Below are 23254 nucleotides of genomic sequence, written 5' to 3' on the forward strand. Positions count from 1 at the left end.
CTGTTCTATTTTTAAAAGCTACTATATCAGTATTCATCAACTGTTGGACATAGCCATTCATTTACTTTCAAAAAGGCTATTCTATAATCACACTTCCTTTCAGGAAGCCCACCAAGTAAGCAGAAGCCTAAATTACTGATAGCAGTTATACAGGGACTTTCCTGTTGGTTAAGAAGCAGGACTAATTAAACTAGTGTGCTAAATCTCAGGCTAATAATTATGCAGAAAAGTGGAAAGGAAGCTTATTTTCTTTGTTTTGAGTGGTTGTGCACCTTTAACATGAAGCTAAGAAGGGTAAAACATTCAAGAAAGAGTCTATTTTTATCTGTACTTCTGATTTAATTGGTCTCTAATGGTAAGAAATACTGTCAATTTCTATTACAGAAATAATTATAATTTTTAAAATATTAATTATTTATTAAAATAATTTAAAAATAATAAATACTGAGGCATTAAAATAATTCCTCTTGTGATGGCTAATTAGGAGCCAATTAAGCATAAGCTTTTGAAATGCTTCACCAGAAAGATCCTATTTCTATGAAAGAAATCCAATTTTTCCAATAAATATTCATACACATTTTGAAACATAAGACTAAGAAAAATTTGTAATAATGGCTAAAATTTTTAGAATATTCATATACATTTAAAAATTGTTTTCACATATAGTTCTGTTACTACAGTATCAAAATGGTCATGAAAGCGTATAAAAAACGGCAGAACCATGAATTATTTTTCAGGTTATATCAGATATTGTTGGGGCAAACGAAAGGCCATTTGGATGCCCTGATGGAAATTTTGGCACTCAGATGCTATACTAATTATGCTTATATATCTGTATATTTTGGTAAGGTTCTGTTACTCAGTGGACTTAATTCAACTTGAAGTGTCTCCATAGTCACGGACATCAGGTCTTACCCTGATTTCTATTCAAAGAAACAGAGGGTTTCCTGTAGAGAAGGTTGTTTTACAATATCTGTAAAAACCGAACAAGTTTCCAAAACAAAAACAAGACTCTGGAGGTAGAAGGAGTCCAGACTAGCCAGGAAATCCTTAAAGCAGCAAGGTGTTAATACAGACAAGATGAGAGTAAAATTGACTCGCCCTCCTTTGTAATCTAGAAGTTGAGCTATAAATGGAGACGTCAGCAACTAGTTTATCTGTCATAATCTTAATCTGAAACAAAGTGAAATATCTATGAACTCTATCTCTAGGGTCTTAGTATGCAGTTACAGTGTAGGAAATAAAATCTGTAATACCATTGCTACCTATTTAGAAATTCTGGAAGTTCAGACATAGAACAAGTAAATCTTGCTAAAGAAAAATATAAAATGTAGCTGTTGGGTGGTACAGACTATGATGTTCAAGTTTCAGAATACTTCTAAGATCTCCTTTTGGCTAATAAACTCAATGAATATTTTAAAGGTTTTTCATATTATATGGTGTGGTACACATAAGCGTGATGTAGTTCATTTGATTTGACTACTTATCATTAGTTATTTCTTTAACAAGCCTAATGATAGGGAGGAAATGTAAGACTTTGGAGAAAAAACATAATAAAAAAGATTGCTTATTCATAAAAATGTTACCTATCAGTTTCCTTCAAACTATAACATCCCTACCCTACTTCTGGATATATGCATAAAAATAAACAGACCTTTTCCTTGAATGAATATTGTGGAATCACTAAATGATCTCAGTCTCACTAAAACCTCCTTTATCATGCAGGAATGGGGTAATAATGTGAACAACTCATGAGGAAATATGGTGACTTTAATAATTGATGAAAATACATTTACATAATAACAATTACTACCAAGTTATACAGTTAGCCATTTAAAGAAATGGCTTTCTGAAAGGTAGAGGAAATGTATTAAACTCCATCGATTTCTTTTCCTCTTGTTTTTATTGTAGGGCATGCAATCATGAACCTGCAGTATCTAAAATCAATTCACATATTTACTTGTACTCTAATAATAAGTAATTTATTGGCAAATAAAGTTCAAGACAAAATAAGCTCAGGAAGAAATTCTCAGCACTCTGCCCCAATCACATAGTAATAAGATATAAAATAACAAAAGACAAATCTGTGATTAAAAAAAAAAAAGATCTCTTGGACTAAGAATATATTTTGTCTTTGTAAAAGAATGAATTATGGAATCTGGTACATTACAAGGAGGCTCATTTAGTTGTTTAACAATATTTTTCCTCAGATTTATGGAATCTAGGTCTTAATTCAATATTAAGCATTTTAGAGCTGAGGTTCATTTTTTTCTTTTTAGCAAATCAGTTTTCTGAATATTTCTTACTGAAGCAGAAGGAAAGTTAAAACTTCTAATAAAAATGCTCTTAATTCTTGACATAAAAAACTTGCAAAAAGCAAGTTAAATGCAAAAAAAAGAATTAGAATGAGAGACCTATGCATCAAATATGTAGCGAACTAGATATAAGTTAAAGAAAACATGCCATGTAAAATATAGAAAAAATATGCAATGAACCAAAAATTTTTTGAAGAGAAGAGAAATTCTGCCAAATCTAAAATAGTACAATTATAGCTTAAAGCTTTGCTTAAAAGAGAATGAACACACAAAGAACCCCATTCTCATACAGCCATATTAACCACGTATTTTCTCTTCACCAATAATTTTTGTCTACTTCAAAGGCTGGTGAGTTACTCTGAATAAGGAACAAAATCAAAGGCCATTGTATTTAATAAAGATTCTGAAAATTTAAATTAGGAAAAGAACACATTCTCTTTGTGAGCTTTGGATTACATTTTACTATTAAAGATGATTTCATTTTAAATGGGTCTTCTCTTACCTACTCAGAGACAGTATTCCAGCAATTCTTACCTCCGTCTACTGCCTGGACATTTTTTTTCCCCTCTCTCCTTATTTACTCCCATCAGTATGCAAACTGATCAGTATGCAATATCATTTCTCTCATCTGGGAAAAAAACCCTCTTGACGCCATTCTCCCCTCTCCAGCTGCTGCCCCAGGTCTTCTCTTTTCTTTACAGTGAACTTGTTAAAAGCCTTGCTCAGACTTGCCATCTCTTTTCCAATTCTCTCCTCTCATTCTTTTTGAACCTCTTATTCTCTTCCATTCCCCATCATTCCACTGAAAATGTTTTAAGACCCCCACAATAACATTCGTGTTGTTAAATCCATCAGTGAAGCCTCAAGCCTCATCTTCCTAACCCAATTTGCAGCCTTCAACTCAGCCGATCACTGTCTCCTCCTTGAAATACTTTCTTGACTTGCCTTCCAGGATACCCCACTCACAGTATTCGCCTGCTAGTTCCTGGAGGCTCCCTCTCCGTGTTCTTGCTGCTCTCCTCATCTTCCTGACTCTACACATTCAAGCATACGAGGATGGAATTCTGGGACCACTGCTCTTTCCTGACTTCTCTAACTCCCCTGATATCTCAGTCAGCTTTAAATATCATCTTTACTGATGCCTTCAGCAGGAAGTCCTCCCCAAAACTCCAAATCTGTATATCCAACTCCCTATTCAAAACCTCAGAATTAATCTTTCTAAAACTGAGTTCCCAACCTTCTTTTGCAGTCCAGTCCAACTCCGTTAAGTCAAGTGCATGCCGTCAGTAGTTCAGTCCAAAAACTTACCATTCTTCACATCTGTCTGTCTCTGATGACCCACACCTACCTCATCAGCAAGTCCTGCTCCTCTAAACACATCTAACATCTGCCCACTGTTTATCACCCTCACTGCTATCACTCTCGCCTAAGCTACTCTCGTCCTTCACTCATGGTTGCACTCCCTTTCCATTTCTTATATCTTCTTCTGCACTTATCACCCTGTACTCTATTCTCAACACAACCACCAGATTAATCCTGTTAAAACTTAAGTTAGACCATGTCACCTGACTATTTAAAAGCCTCCAACAGGGGCCGGCCTGGTGGCACAGCAGTTAAGTTTGCACATGCCACTTCAGCAGCCCGGGGTTCGCCACTTGGATTCCGGGTGTGGACATGGCACCACTTGGCAAGCCATGCTGTGGTAGGTGTCCCACGTATAAAGTAGAGGAAGATGGACATGGATGTTAGCTCAGGGCCAGTGTTCCTCAGCAAAAAGAGGAGGATTAACAGCAGATGTTAACTCAGGGCTAATCTTCCTCAAAAAAAAAAAAAAAACCCACATAAAACCCTCCAACAGTTTTCAATACAACTCAAAGTAAAAGTTGAAATCCTTACAATGGCCTATAGGGCCCTACACATGATCTGCCTCTCTCTGACCTTATCTCCTAATCCTCATGTCTCCACTTTATCCATACTACCCTCCATGGTATGGCTTGAACACATTGGGCAATCTGCCAAACCAGGGCCTTTGTACTCAACTGCTTTTTCTGCCTGGCCGGCTCTTCCCACAGACAGACTTGTCACTTTCTCATTGAGGCCTTTTGTGGTGCCCTGGACCACAATCACAATCCTCATCCCTATTCCCACCCTGACATTTTCTATCATCCTCCCCTGGTTTATTTTTCTCTTTAGCACTTATCACTACCTAACATACTTTATATTTAATTTATTCATCTTCTTATTGTCTGTTTCCCTGACTAGAATTGAAACTCCATGGAAGCAGACATTTTTGTGTTTTCCCCCCTACTGCATAGAAAAGTTCCTGGTACATAATAGATGCTTAAAACATACTTGCTGAATAAATAAATCAAACATTTATTTTGAGAACATTGGGCTTACGTCAGAACCATCTAAGTATAAGATGAGTCCAGGGGTTCCTGCCTCTATAAAACTCTAGAAAATAATCCAAGGGTTTGAAAACCTGCTGGGTACTTGATCTGAGGGATTGGGTATGGCTCACTTTAAACTAAACTGCCATCTCCCTTCTCGTCTTCTCTCCCAGCTCACCCTATTGCAATCTTTTTTCTGAATAGTGAGAGAAGGCCTCAAATTCAGGATAATCTAAAGCATTCTAGATCACCCTGCTCCACTGCCCTACCCATAGCTCTAACTAGATAAGGTCCCAATGTTAAAGGCGCCAACTTCGAGCTGCAGATGCTTAGCATGAAGGCACATCTTGCTCATTCCTTATGCATCCTCATTTAACAAGGAGTACTACACCTTGGTGTCTATGTATATGTGCATGCTTGCTTATTGATGCTAATGAGTTGCTGAAATTTTATAATAAATACTAATTTTTAATACTAAGTATTTGAGGTTCTAGACTGAAAACCCTAAGGAATTTTTGTAGAAAAAATTTTTTTCATAACACCTTTCATTATGGTTTATTATCATTAGAGTAATAAAGCCCAAGGGAGATATTCAACAAAGGAAATAACTGCCTTTCTCTCACCTGGAGCTGACCCAGAGGGATCAGGCAGGTTTTCACTGTCCTCATCAGTACTTTCATCATACGCTGCATCTCTGTCAGCAGTCATTTCAGAACATGTTGTAGTTTCCCTAGAAACAGAGAGAGGTAGAATTACAAATTATTGGCTGACCCCTGGATAGGTATCAAATCCACCAGTAAGTAAGTATAGAAAATATCCCTGGAAAAAGACTCTAATTAAACAAACATATATTGAAATACATATGATTTAGATGAAACTACTTTAAAGACTATATGTTAACTCTCTTAAGAACAAGTTTCTCTTTTACCTAAAAATCTAAATGTGTTCTAGTGCTAACTATACTTAATTCTTATATCAGTTTCTTACCACATATGATTCTTCCATCAAAATACTATTCTACCAAATTTTCTTCTGCGAATCACAGAGTGTTCAACATTTTACTGATCTCAAAGCAGTTCTGCTTTTCATTTGATCTCCCAAAATTCCTGAGATGGGTACCTTTAATCTTATTATGAAGAGAAAGTAAGGCACAGAGAGTTTAAAGGACTTGCCCAAAGTCATGCAGTAATAGACATCAGTGGCAGACCAGAGCTCGAACTAGGTTCATCTGACAGCAACTGTTATATTCTACATATTATGACATTGGTAAACCTGTGCTTTCTCTCCAATTCAGGGCAATAGATCCAAACCTATATCCACTAATGCCAAAAATAATTATAATTTTCCAAAGCTATACCAACCATAAGTCATCTATGAGTCTTCCTTAAAAAGCAAGTACATCTACTGTCAGAGCGACTTGATTACAAAGTTAACCACTGCTTAGACATCAAGATTACAAATGTGCATCCAACTCTGTAATTTTGCAGAAGAGGAAAGTTTTAATTAATATATTTCCTAGTGATATCTAAGAATTAACTAATTAACATTAAGATAAACCTCATGCCAGTTTTACGTTTTAAATGTAGGTGCAGCAGGCATGATTTAAATGCAGGGCAAACATGGAGAGATCACACTGAGAACTCTTCAGCCCCCTGCATCCCTAACAGCCAGAGCATCCAACCCCAGACTATCAAGGATCTCATATTACTAAAAAGTTGGCACCCAACTTTCATTAAGTTTAGGAAGAAATTCCATTGAAATTTATGCATCTGTCATTCAAAAATAGAAAGGTCAAAATACCTTTCATGTTCCATGTTCTTTTCTAGTTCTTGAACTTCATTTAACAATTTATGTAAGCTTCTGATCTTTGCTTTCTTCTCATTCAGCACCAGAATAAACCGTTTATAAAGGTCAGCCTCCACAGCTTCCTTGGCACTCACACATTTTTCAAATCTGAAACATAAATAAAGAAATATATAAATAAATCACAGGTTTTTTTAGTATTAATATTATTCAGTCTAACGCTGAAGATAATTTCAAGAAAACTTCCCAAGAAAAATACAATCAAAAATCATTTTTACATTTTCACTGATTTAAAGTTTTACATCGACAGCTAAGCAAATAATTAGAGCTCATTAGAAGTTATTAATGTTAGTAACTTATGTACTGAGATAAGGATCAAAATTGGAAACTGATACAAAAAAAGCTTTAAAAATCTAAATATCTAAATGTAATAATTTATTCACATCTATGGTTTATTTCCAGAAAAATATTTTTATGGGAGAAATTTCAAATAAGAATAACTAGAGCCTATGTTTCCTGTACTTTGTTTATACGATAACAACTGTGATCTTGTTTTGTGATTAGGTGATTTGTCTAATCCGTTTCCCTAACCAGATTATGAACTGCTCCACAGCAAGAAAAGGACTTACCAGTTATATCCTTATAACCCAGCACCATACACACACACACACACACACATATCTAATAAATGAAAGTACCCAACTTAAAATTTCCAAGGAGAGATTAATGAAACAGCAAATGTGAAACACTACATTCCTTCAATTTCGGATATATAAGCCCAAACATAAAATTCTCTATCATTTATAATCCTTCCTAAAATGCTCAAATAAGTTAACAAGGGACGGTATTAATTTTAATCTCCCAGATATATATACAAAAAGAAAGCAAAACTAGCAGAGGTACATATACTTGATACATACATACACCATGAATAAACCACTATTTTAAAGATTCAAATATAAATTATTTCATGTAAAATATTCCTCTAAATGTAGCCTAGGTCTACCTAGTTTTCTTTTTACCATACTATTTATTTATTCTTCTGTTGTTCTATACAGACATCCTAGTATTTTCACTTTATATACATATAAAATTTATCATGTATTTTTTTCAGTTTAATAATTAGGAAGAAAAATGTCAAAATTCTATACCTTTGATATATACGCTTTTATACTTTCAACAACCTACCTATCTAGAGATGCAGAGAGGTAGGGCCTCTCATAGGATGAAAAGGAACATATGGCAATATATTTTCTGGGACCTCTTACAGCACTCCTATAGCATAGTCATTGCCAAGGCTGTGAACTCCATAAGGGCGGAGAGAATGTGTGTTCTTTCGTTGCTTTATCCTCAGCGCCTAGCACAGTATTTGGCATTTGACAAATGTTTAGCAGCTATTTATTAGATAAATGAATAAAGTGAGTGAGTTAATCTGGACATCTTATAAGGAAATGGAAAATTAGTGATTCTGAATATTAAACTTCATTCATTTAACAGCTATTCACCATTGTAACAGTGATGTTTTTCATCTTCTTCAGCTTCTAAAAAATTTGTGGTAAATATTAATATAATAGTACTCCTTTCATCAAACGAAGCTCTCTGAGAAAGAAGTACATCAAAAAGGCGTCGTAAAAAAAAACAGCCAAAGTTGAAGAGGAGCTGCCAATATTGATGGCTTCCTTTAAGCAGGGACATGTCACTGTATTTATATTTCAGATGCAAAGTGTTATGTAAACATTATAAACATCTTTCTGTACTATTTTCTAATTAACACAATGACAAAAATTTTTTAAACATGAATAGAACACACATACCACTAAAACGCCTGAGTATATAATAAGAAAATACTTTAAACATATGCAAAGTAAAAACCAATATATAAAAATGCACAATAAAAATCTTGTATAATATTATAATTTTTAAAATTATAAATTTTAGGAATAGTAACCAATTAGTAATTTATCTGATTTAAATGAGTATTTATTTTCCATGTAAATCACTTCAATAATTCTTGATTGACAAATTATGTGCACTTATTAACTATCAAGCAAATTTCCGAAACTTTATTAAAATTAACATTTGGTATAACACATGAATCAAAAGTGAAATAGGTATCAAAATGAAATATACAATTTGCCTAAAGAATATTGGTAAATATAAGTAACTAGTATCACAGCTACAGAGTCAAAGGTGACAACATTTCTGTGATAGAAAAACAAACTCAACACAATGAATGGCATCATGTAAATTAACCTTGCTTGGTTTTAGCAAAGCTTTAGGATTTTGTTGCAACCAAACTTCTAGCCATCAAACTGGATAACACTTCCTAGACAAAGCTGGGGAATGGGGGTTGGTTGGGACAGAGTATCATTGTGAACAATTTCAGGATATGAATTTACTCTTAATTACTAATTTCTCAACACACTCGGAAAATGCTATCCTCTTATTTAATATGCAGTAACTAAGAGGTACATACTATTCTCCCCACCCCATTTTTCATGCCAACATTCCCTTATAGCATTGTGTTGTTACTATGCCTTCCATGTTACTTGCCTCTTGTCAACTCTCCAACTCAAGAACTGGACAGGAATTAGTATTCGAGACCATTTAGTGGAGGAGAGAAATGGAATTCACTGCTAAGTTTAGTGACGCTAAAGGAAAGCTCACACACAACTACATTACACCACTACTAGTCCAAGGATCACCTCTAAGGCAAAGCTCCAACCTGGTGAAACCATAAAATACATCAAAGGGGAAAGACCTAACGATACTTCATCCTTTCGACAGTGATGTGGACAACAGAACAACAGTGCTAAGTTTAATTAGTAACTTAGGACTGAGGCATTTAGGAACTTGGACCAAAGGAGAGTAATTTTTAAAAAATTAAAAGGATAAAAACTAAATATGGAAAAATAGTAAATATTCAAAATAAAATATTTCTGGGTGAGAAAACAAAGAATCTAAGAATAACGTCAAAAAACAACTAAATAAGAACAGAAACAAGGTAATTTCATGCAGAAACAGGACCCAAAATAAAACAACAGATTAAATAATAACCCAAAATGAAACAACAGATACATAAATGTGAGCATATGGTACTTAGAAAGAGTGTAGTAATCCTTATATTTAAAATCAGCTCTGGCCAAATTTATATCCAGGTCAGGGTTGTACAGCAAAAGAATATCTGAATAGCGTTCAGAAGACAAAGAACACTAAAAAGAACTGGAAAAGAAAGCAGTGGTAGAGATTTAATAAGGCTTTGAGTACGGAAGAAGACGGTGAACAGCTGTTCCTCATCCTTTCTGATGACAGAACAAGAGGAAATGGCCTTCAACTACACCCTGAAGGACTCAGATTACCAATAGATGCAAGGAAGAATTTTCTGACTGAGACTGTTCTTAAACACTATAATGGGCTACCAAGGGGCACTGCAGATATCTCTTGAGGTCTTTAAAAGTCGGACTGAATTCATCTGGATATAATGTGGTCCTAGCTTCAAGGCAGAAAGCTGAAGTAGAAGAGCTTTCAAGGTCTCTTCTATTCTAATGACTCCATGAGTGTCAATCCAATTCAATCTGCTGAAAACTGCCTCCAATTATAGGTTCATAACAACTATAAGTGAGAATAAAGCTGGAGAGTTTCTAACTTGATGCCTGAGTGCAAACAAAAGACCTATTCAGTAACATGGAACTTGAGAGTTGTTGTTTGAAATTAAGTAGGAAAAAACAGTGAAATAAATATAGTTAATAACCTAAAGATTCACATACATTATTTCTAATGTTTCCTCCTTTATCAAAACTATGCAAAATTAAATTAATCTAGTAATGTCACTTGTTCAAAACGGCACTAAGACCACAATTATAAAACAGTAAATAAAAAATAGCAGCAAATATATATGTTAAAAAGGCTACATATTAGAGCTCAATCTATTTCCTCATTGTAATTCCTCATTCCTTACTCAAACCTCATTTATTCTCCACTGTCACCCCAAATGGAAACAGCTCTAGAGTTAGCTCTGCTGATAACAATGATACATACTTAAATACCAAAATATATGCAAAAAATACCCCCCAAAAGTAAAGGAAAATTTAATCCACAATTCCAGACATACACTATCAACATTTCATTTTCCTCCTAGATATTCTCTATCTAAAGATATATTTTCCGAAAAATGTGATGATAATTTATATTTTCGGTAATTCACATTTCTCCTCATAACATGCCACAAACATTCTCCATCTTATAAGCACGCCTGTATATGACTGCTTTGGGCTCATAAAATAGTCTATCATGTATTAAATATACCTCAGACTTATCTTCCATAGCTTCTAGGGTCTTCACAGCCCCTATTTTGTGCCCCTGTCCCATGCATACACAGTCTGGAACAATGATGGGGAAGAAATGATTGGACCATGGTTGGAGTAATCAGAGGCTGCCCAGAAAACGGAACTGTGGCCAGGCCTAACATGCTAGCCCCAACTTTAATGATGCCCTACTTTCCATGTCCTGAGTTACCTGACTCAGTGTGTTCTTGACCTACTTCTTTCCTCTTTTTTTAAAGATTGTATTTTTTCCTTTTTCTCCCCAAAGCCCCCCAGTACATAGTTGTATATTCTTCGTTGTGGGTCCTTCTAGTTGTGGCATGTGGGACACTGCCTCAGCGTGGTTTGATGAGCAGTGCCATGTGCACGCCCCGGATTTGAACCAATGAAACACTGGGCCGCCTGCAGCGGAGCGCGCGAACTTAACCACTCGGCCACAGGGCCAGCCCCTTGACCTACTTCTAATCCCTCTAAAGACTCCTGATCAATATTATTGCCTTATAGATGCTGGAGCTGTAAATCTTTTGCTCATTTTCCAGTATACTAAGGCTCTAGAGAGGGAACACCGCTTGGCCAGGACCAAGATGCACTTACAGCTCCTCAAAATGGCCACTTTCTCCTCTGATAGGAAAGAAAACCAAATGTGGGAAAAGATAAAGCTACTAGTCTGATATCTGTTATATAATAAACAGCCTAGAACTCTCTGGAGTGGACTCCCTTTCCTCTCAGTTGGGAGGGCCACCCCTGAGGCACACAACCTCAGCCCCTGATAGATGTCTAATCCAGTATTTACAAAAGAAGAATAGCTGGAGCACAATAAGGCAGGTGATAAGATACCCGCTGTCCTTTTGATCAAATAGAAAATCTTTTGTCACAATAACACAAAAGCACCTTCTGGATAGTTCCGAAATGGTGAATCAAGGCTCTCTGGCCAAATATCGTACATACCCCTCACACACACTGTTCTACAGCACAGAATGCATTCGCCTCCTCTGTGCTCCCTGCTGCTTTCCATTCTACGGCAGTGGGGCTGAATACTGATGAGGTAATACTTCTTTCAACCTCTGGCAGACATTTTAAAGCAATTTGTTCAAGTACCTAGTACCTGGTCTGCATTTTTGTAGGCAATTTGTGGATCAAATTTCCTACCATCCTGAGGGTATTCTGAGTTTTAAATATAATGGCTTATCACGATCGCAGTACGTCTCCTTTAATTTGATTTATTTAGTATACAAAATAGAAAAACACACCCAAACTACAGATATAGGCCCCCAAACATGCTTTCTAGCTCAGATACTTGATATTGATTCACATTAACATGAACAAAACGAAAGCTAAAGAGAAAAATTAACTTATTTTTCGTATGATTTCCTAATATTTATATCATTTTGGTCTCATTATTTTTATACAATTGGAGATGAAAATTAATTCAGAGCTGAAAGAGAACAAGATAATTACTTTCTTAATATAATAACTGAGAGCCAAATATAACCAGGTGTTAGGAACTTAATTTTATGTATGCATTAATTAATAAATATAACTGAATGTGTAGAAACATAATTTCTTTTAGTCAACCTCATTTTCACATACATATATTAATAGTGGTAAAACCCTTCACTATTTTCCATATACTCTCCCATATATACTTAACTAATGTCCATAAAAATCATCTCAATGATTGCCCTAAGAAGACCCTAAATGGGATAAATCTTTTTATATTTTATGGCTACTAGTTTGAATGAAAGAGAAAAAATATACTGATATACTGGATGTAATAATAATAATTATTATCATTATTATATACATTCTACATAATTTTCATACAAGATATATATGTACAAACATATGCTTATTATATTACATATGTCTCTGCAGAGACAGAAATGTTCAAAACATACATCTTATTTTCTTCAAAGATATTTTACACAATAGATCTACACTCTGGGCCAGCCTAGATTGTGATAAAGTTGAGAAAATGTACATTTGAGAAGATAAGTGACTTTCTTCTTCATCATTTAAAAAACAAGAAGCAAAATCAGGAAAATAAAAGGCTTTCAAATGTCTCATCCAGTAGTTGCAATTACCTCATTTTTAAAAATGCTGGTAAGGTGAATTTTCAATCAATCAGGAAAAAGAAGTCTCTATCAGGAGCCAAAACAAATCATTTGAAATAGCTGCCATTCGTATAAAGATTCCAAATAAGGAATCAATTGTGCTTACTTATATTTCATCTCTGTTTTATTCATTATTAATCCTTAATTTGAGCTAAATTTATCCTTACAAATATCAACTTACTAAATTTTGACTAACATTAATGAGTTCTAATTCTCATTGCCCAATTACTCCTTATTGTTTACAAGTTGTCACCAAATACTAATGGCCTAAAAGTGTTAATGGACTCCTATAATGTACAACAGTGACCAATAACTTGATTAAATCATATTAAGTAAAAGTATAATTAATGACAGATTTTACTTTAAATATCTGGCAGTCTACATATATTATAAATTTACAAATCATCAACTTAAAACCACAAATATATAAAGAGACCCTAGTGCTTTTATAATACAAGCACATTATGCACACACCGTCCTTGAACGTCATTCCAGTCTCTCAGAAGCCTTTCATTTTCTTTCCGCAGGTGCTCATTTTTGGCTTGGTTTTCTGCAATGGTGTCCAGGCAGTCACATATAAGCTCTCTAATGACCTCAGCAGGGCTTGCAACTTTCTCTAGGTGGAAGGTACCAAGTCTGAACTAGGATGAAAGGAAAACATGATGAGCTTTGGGAGAATATCAAGACTAAGCAGCCCAGTTTTAAGCATACAGAATTTCCTCTGTGGCAAAAAAATGTAAGATTCAAATACAGTGCATGTATAAATACAGTGAACAAAAAATCTGGGCAGCTTCCTACTTTCTTACTAAAGTTTATCACATAAATCAACATATACCTAATAACAATTTCTATAAGTGGTAAGTCCCTCTCTCACCTCTTAGCAGAGAAGAAAACAGCATAAATACCATATAAGCACACTACCATCTGTTTGCTACAAGCTAATTTCAGTCACTCTGCTGAGAATAAGAAAAGGAATTACACACGAAGATTTTTAACAACAGTTTCTGTTAATACTAATGGTAAAATGAAATAAATCAACATAACCTACTTCCGAAGAAAGAGCAAAATTTTGGTAATAACTAAGAGAAGCATAGGGTTTTAGGAAACTGATAAACCTGGGGCAGCACACAATAATTACTCCTTTATCAAAACCCAATAATTTAATACTACAAATTGCAAATAATAATGTCAACTGTCAATTTCAGTACTTTTGCATAAAGGTAAGACGTATAAAAATATCTTAATTCCTCTACTAGGAGGCAATTTAAATCAAAATGTTATAATACAGTTTTGGTTACAGTTATGAAATTCTGAAGGGAACACAGGTTTTCCTCATTTGGTAGATAAAAATACTGAAATACAGTGATTAGTAATAACAACTAAAGTTAGAATTACAACTAAAATAATTTTTCAAAATAATTATTATTATATAGCTACTATGTCTTGCAGTTGAAGTATAACTCAAGCCTAGCACAGATACAAATTCATCTAATCATTACCAAAACGGATCTATTCTTATATCCATCCTATAGATCAGTAAACTGAGGTTCAGAGTAGTTACCTAATCTATTGAAGGGACAAAGTCAAGATCATACTGTGCTACGCTGTTCTGCTGTATCCTTTCTAAATAACTAGTAAGAGGAAGAACTAGGTTCAGAAGCCACACATAATCCTGAAGAGAGACTAACGGCACTGCATGATGGCAAAATTGAGAGGAAGACTGAAGGGTTTTTTGTTTTCTGTCTTGGTTTTGTTTTCTAGTCTCAGAGGTCAATAATTTCTATTATGGCATTTGTCTAATAGGAACATTTCCAAAACGTCTTGCTTTTAAAAGGATATTTCTATAAATATGTTACACACAGATTGAGAAATATTCAGCAGTGATTGAGAACTGTAAGACAAATCCCTATTAGGCAATTTACAAATAAAAGTCACTAAAGTAAAAATCCAATCTTTGCAATCTGAGCGGCATTTTATAAAACATTTCAGTCAATTTCAATAATTTAGGATCATTTGGATCTTTAACCCCACAGAGTAAACTTTTATGGATGAATTATGTTTACTAATTTACTTTAAATTTTCAGATAGAAAACATAGGTAGATGTCTTACTTAATATCACAGAAGTGCTGTCACACGGCTTAAATACTGATTCCTGGGTGTTGAGAAACATTTATTTATACTCACTTAAAATGGAAAAACAAAGAAAATTTATATTCTTCAGTATTATGGTTAGCATTTAGAGAACTGAGTATTACTGTTCTAGCCACAAAGAAATTGTGTATGTACTTTGTTTTTGAAACCTAAGCAGGTCAAAATGTTTGTTTAGTCCTTTAATTTGTTTTACCTCACCTCTTCCCGTTTCTTAACAAAAGAAGTAGAATCAGATTAAGAAAAATTGTCCTTTATTTCAACGAGTGCGCCCAGTTGTATTAGGCTTAAATAGATAACCTAAATTAAGCTCTTTAGGCAATGTTTACCAAAAAAAGACTTAGAAAAATTCTAAGAATTTTTATTTATTCAGTTGGAATTATTTAAGACCATTTGTCATTTCTGATTTATTTCTCTTAAACTTAGAATCAAATGGTCAAAAGCATTTGCAGGTTTCTCATATAATGAAACATGAGTCCATTTAACAAGTATGTAAGTTTAAATAAGAAAGTTTTATCTATGTAAAGAATATATAAATTGAAAGTAAATTTAAGCATCCATTTTTTGAAGCTTCTCTTAGCGTCAACAAACACACGAAAATAAAGATAAAGGTCACCTGTAGAATATTACTTTTTTGAGTCAATACAAAGCAAAGAAAAATTAAGCTTATTTTATTTTTAGACAACAGATTATGTTATCAGTAAAACATAAACCCACAAAGTGATTTTGGATTCTCTCATTATCACAGCTGTCAGGCAGCTTTGACTAAGATGGGCATTTTTAGAAAGGAAAGAGTTTTTCATCACTCAAAAGTTACAACAATGCCAAATGAATAATCAATTTGTGCCACACTTTGATCTTGAACAAAGTAATTGGTAAGACACCAACGTACAGATAAACACAATTCCAGCCCTCTAGCCTTCAGTCTTAGATGGCAAAAGAAGAAGGGACCAATTTTAAACCACTAGTAACAAGAAATGTCTTTCAAAATATCATTCAAAGGTATATATTCAAAATTCCGAAAGAGAATTCTTAAATCTTTTCTTGACAATTCAATACACAATAAACTTAAAATGTCATCCCTTCTTAAGAGCAGACAACTATTTTTTGGTTTCTATTTTCTAATTATATTCACTAGTTTTTGGTCCTTTAACAGGTGTGAACATCTGTTACTCCAAACAATAAAAATAAACAAGAAGTCTCCAGAAACTCAATCCAAGAAAAGGATTTTACTTGAAATATTCAGATTATTTTTTAGAAAAGTTCTGGAATATACGAAAGAGTGATTCTGCCAGCCATTCTGCCTGTATACATGTGATTCAGAGCCACAGCAGGAAGCACCCTTCCACCCTCACCGCTGTGGTTCCAGCCAATCCACATCATCACAGATGCAAGGGGCCACAAGCCGGCAGGCACCAGAGGTTGACAAGGACCTCGCATCAGGCCTAATGAATTGAGAAGCATAAAATATTTCTCTGCTCTAACTCCACATCCAGCCCATCCTTATACTGCTCCTCAAACGAAAAGTGGCAACTTAGGACAGCACTGATCTTAAATCAGCAAATTGGCACAAAAACTGTATTGTATGGTTGTGTCATCTTTTAAATCTTTTACTTTAGTTTTTGTTTGACATGTAAGGCTATCAGCACAGCTGTTCTTTATTTATTAGTTCTGTCATTTCAAAATAATCTACAATATAAAATCAGGACTTCAAATCGTACACAAGAGTCAGAAACCACAAATCAAAGACATTTTGAGAGCATGTCTCCGCACTGTTAGAGACACTGGCAAAACTAAGTTTCTTTTTGTAGTCAGTCTCAAGATCTTATGGAGAATTCAGAGTACAAAGATCTGTACTAAGCACTTCATTCAGTCTATAATCATCGAAGATTTTAAGTTGTGTCTTTATTTTGCTACGTAAAAAAGTTGAGAAGGATTAACTCCTGTTTTTTTTTGGTAAGGAGGATTGGCCCTGAGTTAACATCTGTTGTCAATCTTCCTCTTTTTGCTTGAGGAAGATTGTTGCTGAACTAAGGTCCATGCCAGTCTTCCTCTATTTTGTATGTGGGAGGCTGCCACAGCATGGCTTGATGAGTGGTGTGTAGGTCTGTGCCTGGGATCTGAACCCATGAACCCTAGGCCACCAAAGCAGAGTGTGGAAACTTAAAAACTATGCCACTGAGCCGGCCAGAGAACAATTAACTTTTTTGTTAAAGATTTTATTTTTTTTCCTTTTTCTCCCCAAAGCCCCCTGGTACATAGCTGTATATTCTTCATTGTGGGTCCTTCTAGTTGCGGCATGTGGGACGCTGCCTCAGTGTGGTTTGATGAGCAGTGCCATGTCCGCGCCCAGGATTCGAACCAACAAAACACTGGTCCGCCTGCAGTGGAGCACACGAACTTAACCACTTGGCCATGGGGCCAGCCCCAGAACAATTAACTTTTTGAATACTGATAATTATAGTAGATTGCACTAGTTGGCTCTAAATGGTTATCACTTTAGCTACTAAAACAAACAAATAATGGAATTTTTTATCTGATCTGCATTAAAAATTCTCCATTTCAGAAAACGTATCCATTTTCTTTAGCCCGGGCTTTGTTTATTCTGGATATCTGTTTTTCTGTCAATCCTTTAAGTCCAAGATTAAATGCCACACCCCCTCAGCCATCACTCAAAGCCCAGTTCTCTTTAACTACTTTAACCTACATTGACCTCTCTATTCTTAATACTTCAGACTTTGTTTCACACAAGCATCTACTCAGTTTCATCCTTATATTTTTCTCCTGTTGTTTCAGAAATGCAGTCTTTTCCTTTAAATATCTACCTCTTTGAGATCAGAGGCCATATCTTATATTTCTTCTACAGCCTCCACTGTATTTTGCACAAATCTGGACACAGATTAAGTGCTCAATGAAGACTTGAATTTTTTGATTGGAATGATCCTTATTAAAATGGGAACATAATTATAATAGGGCAGGTAAAGACAAGAACTGGGATGGTAATGCTCTGGATACAAACTAAGAAATATTTTAAGCAGTTTAAAGATATAACAGTTTTATTTTATTGAATAGCATAATTTAAACAAAAAGGGCATGGCTAAAAAATTGCATAATAGCAGCTGATTCTGTGATAATATATAGGCTTGATAAAACCTAAACAGATTTGTTTGTTTTTTTGCTTGGAGAAGATTAGCTCTGAGCTAACATCTGTGCCAATCTTCCTCTTATTTGTGGGTCACCGCCACAGCATGGCTGACGAGTGGTATAGATCCGTGCCCAAGATTCGAAATCACGAACCCAGGCTGCTGAAGCGGAGCATGCCAAACTTTACCACTATGCCTTGGGGCCGGCCCCCAGATTTGTTTTTTAAAGAATATATTTTAGATATAAACTTATATACTCAGTTTTCAGGTTCTTTGGAGTGGCCAAACAGATAAAAAAGAATTTATAGTACTGGTAAAGTATACAAAATAAACACCAAGAATAATTACTAACCAATTCCTAGAGAATTGCTTGCGGCCATTCTGAATGTTTCTAGGGAGAGGCAGACTACCAAGGTGTGAGTTGATAGTCTGCTTAGATCATATCAACTGAAGGGTTTGAGTTTTGAGACATTATCAAATTAGTCTAGACAAGCTTCAGAATGAATCTGCATTACTGTCCTGGGAACCAAGATGTAAAGCTAAAGGACAGGGAAGAATAAAGATATCCTGATGTTATTACCAGGCAAATAATGGTCAGACAGAAATTCATTTCTTTCAGTATTTATTTTTAAATTTATTCTTATCAGAGAAAAGTTTAGCTTTATCTAGAAACGTGTACACTAAAAAAGTAAACCTGTCCTTTATAATTTATAATACAGAATATTTTGTCTATTGTACAAAATACATAGTTGCATATGCATAGTTGTAATACACAGTTGTAAAATTCTAGTAATATAGGAAATCAGTCAAGTTACATAAAAAAAGTGACTATACTGTATTACTTTGGCCTACTTATGTTAACATCAATTATAAGTATTTCAAATCAACTAAATTTTTATTGAGATCTTTGTATCAGAAATGCTTTGGTTGTTTTATGCTTTAGTGAGCTGCTGAAATGTTTATTTTAGCTTTAAATAAAGAGTATTACAAATGAACCTCCTGGAGCAGTAACATATCTAAGCTGATGACTGGTCACATTTATCTTCTAAGGTAGCTGGAACTGAGCAAAGGATACCTATAAGGATCCCTTCTAAAGAGACTGAGAGCTATATCTGCGAGACCACTAATCTCACATTTCCAACTATTTTCTCGCCCAAATTTCTTACAGCTTATAAACAATGCTTAAACAGCTCAAGATGATTTACGATCCAGCAAGGCTCTGTGTATTTTAGATCTTGTAGGTTCATATACTCAAAACACAATAACCTATGAGTGAAAAGTATTTTGAACTTTAATTATAGAACTACAAATTATTAGCAATTTTAAGGTCATGCTATATGCTTATTATATTAAATATCATCTAAGAATTCTTATTTTGGTCTTCATAATTGCAAAAATCTTCGGTGGGAGTCAAGGAATCCTTGAGGGCAAAAGTTCCAAAAGTCTAAATGGTGACGGAATCTCAGAAGTTACTTCTATTTGAATGACTAGAAATGTTCATTCCATTACTGTCTTAAAATAGAGATGATGAGTCTTTTGGTTCATGGAAAATATAGTAAAATCTATAAGATTTATCTTAGCCTAATTAGGAGTTATAACTAACTATGAAAATTAACCGGAAGGCTCTTCTTATAGTAACTGGACTAAGGGGGCGGAGTAGGGAGCAGGGGTTGCCTATTATTTTCCCGTTACATTACTTTTGGTATTACAAGCTGATAAAGAAATATTGTCTTGGATTCCCTGACACTCTTCTAGAACTCATAATCCTTATCTAATCATTTCTTTACAGGACGCTTCCCTATTTTCTACTTAGATGCTAAATGGCACTATTTCTTGGAACGGTCCCTTGACCCACTCCTCTTTCTCTTCTATAGAATTATAGGGTTATCCACAATCACAGCTTCCACCATTACAGATAAGCTAAAAACTGCCAAGTCTATATCTCTGGGTGACGCCTCTCCTAAAGTCCACACCTATATACACATTTGACTCTTTTTTGGAGCCACCAGGATGTCCTATATGGACCTCAAACTTCAAATGTCAAAACAGAATTCATTGTCCATCTCCCTCATTACCACACTAGCACCTCCCTGTATTTTCTACCAGACATTCACCATTTATTCAATTATACTTGGGTGGTCTAACGGGTGAGTATGGACACCTACCATAGCTTTACAGTATCTGCTATTTTTTCTTGCACTGGGATAAAAGAGGCAAAAGGATAGGTCTACATATTACTCATATTACTATTTCCGTCTTCATATGGTGAAACATAGAATGTACTCATTCATTCATTTACTGGACATTTTGAGCATGTAGGAAGTGCCAGGCATTGGAGACACTGTTGTGAGCAAGAAAAACAATGTGTCCACTCTCTTGAAGCTTGTATTTTAGTGGAGAGAGTTGACGATGCATAATGATCAAATAACAGATGTAGATTCAATGAAGAAAATAAAATGGATAATGAGATAGTGACTAGAGGGCAGAGTATCTTTGGATACAGTAGTCAGGAACAAGTCCTTGCCAGGTAAGTGCTATTGGCACCAACACCTAAAGGATGAAAACATGACAGCTGTAGGAAGAGCTGACTCTAGGCAGAAGAGCAACCAAGTAAGAAGGCCTGGAGTGACAGGTTTTTAGGAACAAAAGCAGGCCAGTATGAGAGGATAAAAACTGAGGGAGAGGATGGGGGAGATGAGAATGGAAAGTTACACAGGAGACTAGGTCACGTGGGACTTCGTAGGCCGCAGTAGCACATTCCGAATTTATCCTAATTACAACAAAAAGCTATTGGAAGTTTACAGGGAGGAAAATGAGTGGGTAAAGAGGACTCAGAGTTTCCTCTAAGACTGCCCAATTATCCCAACCTCCTGGTACACACACCCTGTATAATCCCCTCCCCAGGAGTGTGGGCAGGCCTGTGACTTGCTTCTAACCCAAAGAATATGGCAAAAGTGACAAATATCACTTCAGTGACTAAATTCTATAAGATTGTAATGGCCATCTTGCTAACAGACTCTCTCCTTTCTGGCTTTTATGGACTAGCAGCCATGTTGGAGAAGCTCTTGTGGCAGGAAGCCGAGAGTGGTATCTGGCAAACAATCATTTAAAAACTAAGGGAGATCTCTGACCAACAGGCAGTGTACTAGTTCGGGTTCTCCTGAGAAATCAAACCAATAGGATGTGTATATATACTGAAAGAGATTTATGTTAAGGAATTGGCTCATGTGATTACAGAGGCTGGCAAGTCCAAAATCTGGTGGGTGGGCCAACAAGGTGGAGGCCCAGGAAGGACCGATGCCACCAGACGGCAGAATTCCTTCTTGCTCCAGTAAGGTCACTCTTTTGTTCTATTCAGGCCTTTAACTGATTGATTGAGGCCCACCCTTATTATGGAAGGTAACATGCTTTGCCCAAAGTCCACTAATTTAAATGTTAATCTCATCCAAAAAAAATCCTCACAGAATATCCAAAACAATGTTTGACCACATATCTGTGCACCTCGGTCCAGCCAAGTTGACACATAAAATTAACCACCTACAGCCAGCAAGAAACTGAGGCCCTCAGTCCACTGGGCCACAAGGAACTGAACTGTGCCAGCATCTACATGATCTTCAGAGAAGAGCCTTCACCTTGAGATGAGATGACAGACCTGGCCAACACCTTGATGCAGCTTTCATATAAGCCCTAGAAAAGCCATACCTGGACTCCTGACCCATAGAAACCATGAAATAATAAATGCATGTGGTTTTAAGCTGCAAAGTTTGTGGTCACTTGTTACTCAACAATACATAATGAATATAAAAATGTTTTAATATTACCAATCTAAAAAAAGAAAGCAAAGCAAAAACTCCCTTAATCCCATATCCTTCTGATTCCAGCTACTGTCCATTTCTCTGCTCTCATTATAGCAAAACTTCTCCAAAACTGTATCTATTATCTGCACTGTGCAATACAGTAGTCACTAGCCACACAAGGCTATTTAAATTTAAATTAACTTCCATGGGAAAAAGGTTATAGACCTTGAGATGGGGAGATGATTCTGGATTATCTGGGTGAGCCCAATCTATTCACATAAAATCCTTAAAACCAGAGAAACTTCCTTTCCCAGCTACAATTCAGAGGGACATGTAATTTGAAGACAGGCAGAGAAAGATACAAAATTGCTGGCTTTGAAGATGAAAGAAGATCATGAATCAAAGATATGGGTGGTTTCTGGAAGCTGGAAGAGGCAAGGCAATGGCTTCTCCTATAAAGCTTCCAGAAAGGATTGCAGCCCTGCTGACATACTGATTTTAACTACGTGAGAGACCTGTGTTGGACTTAACCTACAGAATGTAAGATAGAAAATTTAGTTGTTTTAAGCTGCTACATTTGTGGTAATTTGTTAGAGTAGGCACTGAAAATGAATACACTGCCTCAGGGTCTATGGTAGACTGAATAACGGCCCCCCAAAGATGTTCACATCCTAATCTCCAGAATCTGTGAATATTACCTTATATGGGTAAAGGGATTTACCAGATACGACTAAATCAAGGATCGTGAGATGGGACAATTGTCACAGTCCTGTGGATTATCCTGTGGGCCCAATGTAATCACAAGGGTCCTTATAAAAGGGAAGCAGATCAGAGTGAGCAGAAGGCAATGTGATGATGCAAAAAGAGACTGGAAAGATTTGACCATAAGCCAAGGAATGTCAGCAGACTCTAGAAGCTGAAAGAAATAAATTTGGGGAACTTTGTTACAGTGGTAACAGGAAACTAACACAGAGTATTTGCATATTCTTCCTGGAATGTTCTTCTCCATAAAATTCACATGGCTACCTAATTTACTTTATTCAAGTATCTGTTCAATGTTACCTCTGCAGAGATACTTTCTTGACTACCCTATATATGATATAATAATTCTAGAATCCTCCAGGCAGTATAAAAAGAAATGCCAATAGTGCATTATTGGGAAATAATGTTTTATGATCTTCATAGCAACGTTATCATCTTAAATCATATTCTTTATAAATA

General features: G+C 35.4%; 1 protein-coding gene across 10 annotated transcripts in view; it reads right to left on the reverse strand.

The window, feature by feature from the left end:
- Positions 1–23254, reverse strand: part of XRCC4 (X-ray repair cross complementing 4) — a 287532-nt gene that overhangs the window by 181773 nt on the left and 82505 nt on the right. For all 10 annotated transcript variants that reach the window (XM_046668025.1, XM_046668024.1, XM_046668017.1 and 7 more), the window contains 3 exons: positions 13419–13585; positions 6506–6658; positions 5329–5435 (listed from right to left, as the gene is read on the reverse strand). In XM_046668025.1, coding sequence (XP_046523981.1) covers positions 5329–5435; positions 6506–6658; positions 13419–13585 — 427 coding nt within the window. The remainder of the gene's footprint in view (positions 1–5328; positions 5436–6505; positions 6659–13418; positions 13586–23254) is intronic.

Source organism: Equus quagga, chromosome 7 (assembly GCF_021613505.1).
Source record: "Equus quagga isolate Etosha38 chromosome 7, UCLA_HA_Equagga_1.0, whole genome shotgun sequence".
NCBI lineage: Eukaryota > Metazoa > Chordata > Mammalia > Perissodactyla > Equidae > Equus > Equus quagga.